The 7,463-nt window shown below is 40.3% G+C and overlaps 1 protein-coding gene across 1 annotated transcript; it reads left to right on the top strand.

Moving 5' to 3' along the window:
* Positions 1–4,285: 4,285 nt before the first annotated feature.
* Positions 4,286–5,921, top strand: LOC121975852 (probable membrane metalloprotease ARASP2, chloroplastic). The gene has a single exon (XM_042527749.1). The coding sequence runs from the start codon at positions 4,360–4,362 to the stop codon at positions 5,653–5,655; it is 1,296 nt and encodes a 431-aa protein (XP_042383683.1). The 5' UTR covers positions 4,286–4,359; the 3' UTR covers positions 5,656–5,921.
* The last annotated feature ends 1,542 nt before the right edge of the window (positions 5,922–7,463 follow it).

Here is a 7,463-nt window from a genome sequence, read left to right on the forward strand (position 1 = left end):
TTTTTAAATTTTTTTACGATTATATTATTTTTCTATGATTTTTTTAAATCATATTTTAAATGTTAAAATTTTGATTTTTTTTCAAATTTTGAAAAATAATGTTTCTGTAAAAAATGCATACTCTATTTCATTTTCAGAAAATTTTCCATGATTTCCTTGAGTTTGGAAACTATCTTTAAATAATTTTTAATACAATCTTTTATAGAAAATATTTTATTACGGTTTAAAATCAATTTAATCTTTTGTAAAAATTTTATCGCAGCTTTTCGATATTTCTCTAATTTTTAAATTCTCATAATTTTTTGAACATCTAAAAATAATTTCTTTCAAAAATGTTATTATAAATCAAGATCTTGAAAACTTAGACTTCTTGATTTTTTTTTTATAATAGTCACTATATTTTATCCCTTAAACTTTGTTTTAATTTATTTTCAGTTATTTACTTAGATTACCCTATTTTAATGTGATCAAAAGAGGAGAATTAGAGATTAAGTCTAGGGGGAGGGTACATTTTTTTAAAAAAAAAAAATCATGTACTTGCAATTTTATAACTGTTATTTGTTTAAGGTTTATCCTAACTTAACTTGGGATTGCTCATATCAAAAAGGGGGAGATTGTAAGTACCTCGTGATAGTTTTAATGTAATCAACCAAGACAAGTTAGGTCTTGTTATATTTTGATGCTCTATGTCTAAGTGTGTAGGAACCTAGGAGCACAGGAAGTCGAGTGAAAGATGCAGCTAGCGAGAAGGACAGCACGGGAGAGAGTCGAGGGGCTCGGTGCATCTAAGGGACGAGGTGCTGCGGCAAAGTACGCTAGTGAACGAGAAGGAAGCACGCGGTGGTTCCAAGGGACGAGAAGCCAGAGCGAAAGGTTGCTCGAGAAGGCCAAAAAATAAGTTCGGGTGAGCCCTATTCTGGATGACCGAAATCACCCAAGCGAGTGGAGCCAGAGCGGAAGACCCAGACCTAAGCAAGCGAAACTGGAGCGGAAGACCCGGACCAAAAGTCAACTAGAGTTGGGTCTGGGCACCTGAACCAAGTCTAGGCGCTCGGATAGTGTGGACGCCTGGATCACCTGGGTGCCCCCTCGGCGCCTCGCCCTGGCGGGGCTGTGTCAACCCGGTCCGAGCACCCAGAAGGGGTGCTCATACTAAAAACTTTATCAAAATGTGAAGTGGCGAGTTCCGTTGCGACAAGGATAAAATTCTATTGACGTCCAAGCCCCTGAAACCCTTTTAGGCACCCCGATCAAGGCATAAATATAGCGTTGATCCTAGTAGTTGAAAAACAATACTTGTAAACAATTCCTTTGTCTGCTTTACTACTGTTTGAGTTGCCAACGCTGTAAAAGGCTTCTCCGTCTGAAGGAGACTTTGATAATGAATTTTAATTGCCTTGGATTAGCAATCCTCTGATTGTAAATCAAGTAATTTCTTTTGTGCCTCTGTCATTAGTTTACTTACTATTTATTTTTATGCAAGTGATGGTTTTAATAAAGTTGTAAAATTCGAGGAAGGTTCGTTTTTATTTGCAAGGCAATTCATCACTTTTTACCGACTGCCAGGGGACCAACACAATCATCTGACCAAAACGGCTTGATCATCAGTGACAGTCGGATTGGAAAGGTGGAAGTGTCATTGGTTCGTACGAAAATACATGTGTCAGCTATTGTTTCAGAGAATAAGATAGTGTGACACATGACACTTGCCCATAAATGAACATTTATGATGGATGAGACAGTCCAAATCATTTCTTTAAAATCTGTGTTCCCGCGCATCATCGACACACTACTTAAGCATACCAAGCGTCTGATATGCATTTTTCCAAGGAAAATAATATTACTATAACATTATGGACGAAAATAAGCATGGCCAGCAAGTCGAACCAGTAAATTGGACGATCGAATGAAAATAAGACTCGGGTCTAGTCAATCAATTACAAACCTCCTTTGACTAAACTTGAAGGGGAGGCTAGTGATATGCTATGTTGTAAGCAGGCCCAGAGGTGATGTGGTGGTCAAAGTCAAGATGAGGTGTCAGTTAAAGTCAATATGAGGTGACAATTGGAGTCAAAGCATATGCAGCTAAACAGGTTATTCTCACCCGGATTCAACTCCTCACTTAGTGTTATAACTCTCAGAATAAAGTCGGTCGGCCCAGTAGCCGGTTGGACTTAAGAGATTCAGTTATTCATTCTTTCGGTGCAAGTCTCTCTATATACACTTGGCTAACCCTAAGGACCGAGCAGACTAGGAGAACTTATTGCTCCACTTGATGCTAAGATATACAAGATAAACCTGAACGACCCTAATGTCGGCGGGACAAACGGGGCTTAGCTCCCCATCCTCCAGAAGTATTTTCTCAACACACAGCAAAGACAATATCTCCTAACATACAGTCAGCCAGGATGAGATCCGGTCGAACTCCCAGATCCCAGCATAATAGTTCAGGGGTAAGTCTTATTACATATGATTGCTCGGTCTAAAGTATTAGACGGACCTAGGGCTAAGCTCCCCACTTCTTAGCAAGAGCACTCTCAGTATACAGTCAGTTGAACTCAGTATCTTTTGGATTTAGAATACCGCTCATTTCTCACTACTACAATACAGCTCAGCATGTAGCCTGGTCGGCCTAATAGCTGATCGGACTAGAGGGACTTAATTCCTCATTCTTATTACAATCTCCTATTACATACGACCGATCGGATATGAGTCTAGTTGGATTACCTCCAGAGGATAACATTGTCAGGGAATCGTAATAACCTATCAGAGAATAATAGTTATTCATTAGGAAATATTCTGATACCTGACACATACATGCAATTGAACCTTCTTATGAGAATGGCTATACATCTCCTATCATTATTGCGGAGGTTACAAGAAAGTATTCATATACATGAATGGAAGATCCTTCGGATGAAAACTGTACACCTTCCATTATCCGACATATTCTAGCAATGAATATTTCTTGTCGCCTCATTATTACGAAGGTTATGAGAGGTGATACAAAAAGGGATTCTCTCCGTTGACGAGATACGTTTTAGTACGCAACATTATATACTCACATTTTATTGTTCATCTTCTCCCCTATCTGATCGGTCGTCTTATTAACTTGATCGTCGAATAGCCTATGTCAAAGACTCCCTCTCTGGTTTCATCCTAACATTCTGTTTACTCTTTCGAGTGTGCGCAAACAGGAGCCAAAAGAAGTGTCAAGCATTATCATTTCTTTCTAGTAGAATTATCTCTTAGTTAACAATAGAGTCATCTGCTTAATGTGTTATCTTCATCATTTTCGGATAAGATCAACAATGTACATGTGGTTTATTTTTACTATCCTTGAGATACAAGTTATTTCCCTTTAATTCCTTCCATCATTTTGCTTCTATAAAATTTTCAGCGATTATTGTTCTACCTTATTTTGATTTTTTTTTTTTTATTATTGAGATGAGGAAAAAACATGCAACTCTTATGTTTTAGCTTCCTTCCTGTTATTAAGAAAAGTAATGGCCCTTTATTATTATTACTCTTATTTTTTCCATCCAAGCCACCAATGTTTTTAAATTTATCCTCCTATTAGAGGAAAAACTCGTACCATGTGTCATAATTAGAATTCAAATCTTGGATGTATTAATTATTTAGAGGACCTAATTGTTGCACTATAGTCTCGAAAATGTAATGAAGTTTACATCGATTAATCCTGAAGGTGACCGACCCAGTCTCATAAAAATTTTTCACTAGGCACTAAGTTAAATCAAGAACACTTGTAGTAAACGATCCATCAACCCAATATTTTTAGATCAATCATCTATTAAAAAAAATCATCTACTAAAATAAATCGAAAAATATTTATAACGAACAATCTATCAATCTAATATTCATAGATTAATCATTCATTAAAATAAATTTATCATTAATTTATTAAAATTAAAAATTTATCACTGTACCATGGCCCGAGGCTATTAACGAGATGACCGACCCATAAAATTCTTTTATTGATGTTCCAGATAAATTAGAAAATATTAACCACGGATAACACAATCATCTCAGCATTTTTAGATCACCCATTAAAGAAACTCACTCGTTCATCAAAGAATCCATTCTTAGACGTCTCAAAAATATCACCCATTAAGGGAAACTCATTCGTTCATCAAAATTAAGACTCCATTCTTAAACGTCTAAAAAATTGGTAAGGCGAGTGCCACGCGTCAATAATGGCCTTTATTGAGCCTGTGCTGAAGTGACTGATATATCGTAGGCCAGTCGTTTGTCCGCCATGGATTTTTGTTATTTATCCATTCGTCTGCCTTTTTCTTCTGCTGCTACTCCTCTCTTTGCTCTTCTTTGGATCTTAAGACGATGATAACCCTCTCGGCATCGGCCCACGCCTTCATCCTCCCCCGCAATCCCAAGCTCCCTCTCTTCCCTTCGCCCTCCCTTCTCGTTCAATCACTCCCCTCTTCCACACTTTCCCTCTTCTTCCCTCGATGCCGCCGGCGCAGCCAGCGGTTCGGTCACCGGAACGGAGGTTCTCGCAGTGCCCACGTTACCGCCTCCCTTGGTGGGCTAGAGGGCGCCCAGCCCGTGGTCGAGGCCGCATCCGTCCTCGCCGCGATCATCCTCGTCCACGAGGCCGGCCACTTCCTTGCCGCTACCCTCCAGGGCATCCGCGTCAGCAAGTTCGCCGTCGGGTTTGGACCTGTGCTTGCCCGATTCGTCGCCGGCGGTGTCGAGTACTCTCTCCGAGCCTTCCCCCTCGGCGGTTTCGTAGGGTTCCCCGACGACGATCCCGACAGCGACATACCTTCCGACGACGCCGACCTCCTCAAAAACCGCCCAGTTCTCGACCGTCTCATTGTAGTCTCCGCCGGCGTCGTCGCCAACGTCGTCTTCGCGTACCTGATCGTCTTCGCCCAGGTGCTCACCGTTGGGCTACCCGTGCAGGAGGCGCTGCCGGGGCTTCTTGTGCCCGAGGTCCGCACCGGATCCGCTGCGGCTCGTGACGGACTACTTGCCGGCGACATCATACTTGAGGTCAACGGGGAGACTGCGCCCTCCCTCACGGAGCTCGTCGAGTACATCAAGATGAGCGCAGGCAAGAAAGTAGCAATTAAGGTGGTGAGGCAAGGAGCTAAAGCTGTGGAACTCTCTGTAACTCCCGACGAGAGCGCGGATGGGGCTGGGAGAATCGGAGTACAACTGTCCCCAAATTTTAAGCTTTCCAAGGTCCGGGCAAAGAATTTAGCAGAGGCCACAATGTTCGCTAGTAGAGAGTTCGTGGGATTAGCCTCCACAGTGTTGGACGGCTTGAAGCAGACCTTCTTGAACTTCTCCCAGACCGCGAGCAAAGTCTCCGGCCCTGTTGCAATAATTGCAGTCGGCGCCGAGGTCGCGAGATCGAGTTCCGACGGGCTGTTTCAGTTTGCTGCGGTGATCAACCTTAATCTTGCCGTGATCAACCTTCTGCCATTGCCCGCGCTCGATGGCGGTTCCCTCGCGCTTATTCTCTTGGAAGCCGCCAGAGGTGGGAGGAAGATCCCAAGGGAGGTGGAACAGCGGATTATGTCGTCAGGGATCTTGTTCGTCGTCATGCTGGGACTCTTTCTCATTGTTCGCGACACCTTAAACCTTGATTTTATTAAAGAGATGTTGTGATGTGAATTTTCGTGGGTGTCCTCCATGGTCCGTCCGTATAGGAAGAAGCTTTAGTGAATGAGAAGGTGGTGCTGATATTGTTCTGCTCAGGTAAACAAAAGGCTTCTTAGAATGCTTCTCATGCTTTACAAGGAATTGACAGTCGCGTCTCGCTCATTATATTGTAAATTAGATCAAATTGTTTACAAAAAATGATAATTTATTCCATGTTGACAAGATCCCATGCTTACTCTTTGCTACATTCAGTCCAAAAATTGTTATCCTTCCATTCCCTTGTCATTAAACAAATTTAAAAGTAATACATGCTTGTTAATATTGTTGTTGCAGAGGTATATATAAACGTTTCATATTCTCATGCCATAATCTTGGTTGGTGGGAATCATTTCAGTAGAGTATCATTCTAATAAAAAAACTCACACCCTAAGATTCCTCAAGTAATTCCTCAATTTATGTGAGATTGTAATAATTCTAATACTGAATATTACTGGAACTGAAAAAAGAAGAAGATGAAAGCATGAGCTGATATGTTTGTTGGCTTCGTTCATGATCACATGGCTAGATCCAGCCCAAGCCAATACATTGGTATATGTTCTTGTCAGAGGAGGCCCTTCATGTGGTTATATATTTTCTACAGCTTTACTAATGCCTGAAACCAGAAGAAGATTTGCAGCTCGATATCAATTTGATACTCCTACAGCTCAGCTTAGTAGCCCATCCCTTCTAATCTGCTAAGGCAACAAATATTTCTCAACCACATGAAATCGAAGCATGATATCGCCTTTAGAACAAGGAAAACATAAGTGCTAAATTACTATACTTTCTCGAGGCTTACTATCTTTTTCTTTTTCAGATTGTTAGTTTGAGCTCAAACTGTAACGAGCTACATTCAATAATTATGAATTCATTACCAGTTTCAGTCTTGTAGTTCTACTTCCAAATTCCAACTATATCTAATTAGATTAAAACACAGCAAAGTTGTTGTCTACAGATTTGACTTGGCAGAAAGCATATGCGTTTCAGAAAGAACCTATGACTTGCCACCAACTTGTCTGAGTAAAAAATGCGTCTTGGCTAACTTTACCACAATAATTTAGCTTACAAGTCCAATAATTTAGCTTACAAGTCCTTGTACCATCTGTCTTTCAGGGCCATCCTGCTTCTATGACCATTGACAACCCCTTTGAGCCATTTTCAACTACAAATAAGGCTAGAAACATAGAAATAACCTTATACAATTCTTGGCTACCCATATAGTATAGTGCTCTAAATGAGGCAGAGCTTTTTCCCTTCCACAGTGTTCAATTTTTGTTAGTATTTTCTCTCAGCACACAGTTATTCCCTGGAATTCCCAGCTAGCTTGAGGAAAATAATTGGGAATAACTAGGAGTAAGAATCTACTTTTGCTGACCCACATGCACAAGAATTTTTTTTTAAAAAAAAATTTGTGGATTTCACTACTTGCTGAAGATGCATAGCAATCATATCGCAATTTGAAATTTGCATTTTTTTTTTCAAAAAAAAAACATTTCTTTTGTCTGCGCTTGTTAATTATTGTCTATCAGTCTTAGTTCCAAACCATCAACATGCTAAAATGTTCATAGTAAGAAAGAGAAAGAAAAAGAATTAAGACAATCAACAAACTAAGGAGAACAGATGGAAGAAGAATTAGTTCCAAACCATCAACATGCTAAAATGTTCATAGTCAGAAAGAGAAAGAAAAAGAATTAAGACAATCAACAAACTAAGGAGAACAGATGGAAGAAGAAGGAAGACAAGTACCTTGAGATAAAGTGCCTGCCGTGGAGAAG

Source organism: Zingiber officinale, chromosome 1B (genome assembly GCF_018446385.1).
Source record: "Zingiber officinale cultivar Zhangliang chromosome 1B, Zo_v1.1, whole genome shotgun sequence".
Lineage (NCBI taxonomy): Eukaryota > Viridiplantae > Streptophyta > Magnoliopsida > Zingiberales > Zingiberaceae > Zingiber > Zingiber officinale.

Excerpts from the sequence above, each read along its gene's own strand:
- LOC121975852 (XM_042527749.1), top strand. The coding sequence starts at position 4,360 with ATGATAACCCTCTCGGCATCGGCCCACGCCTTCATCCTCCCCCGCAAT.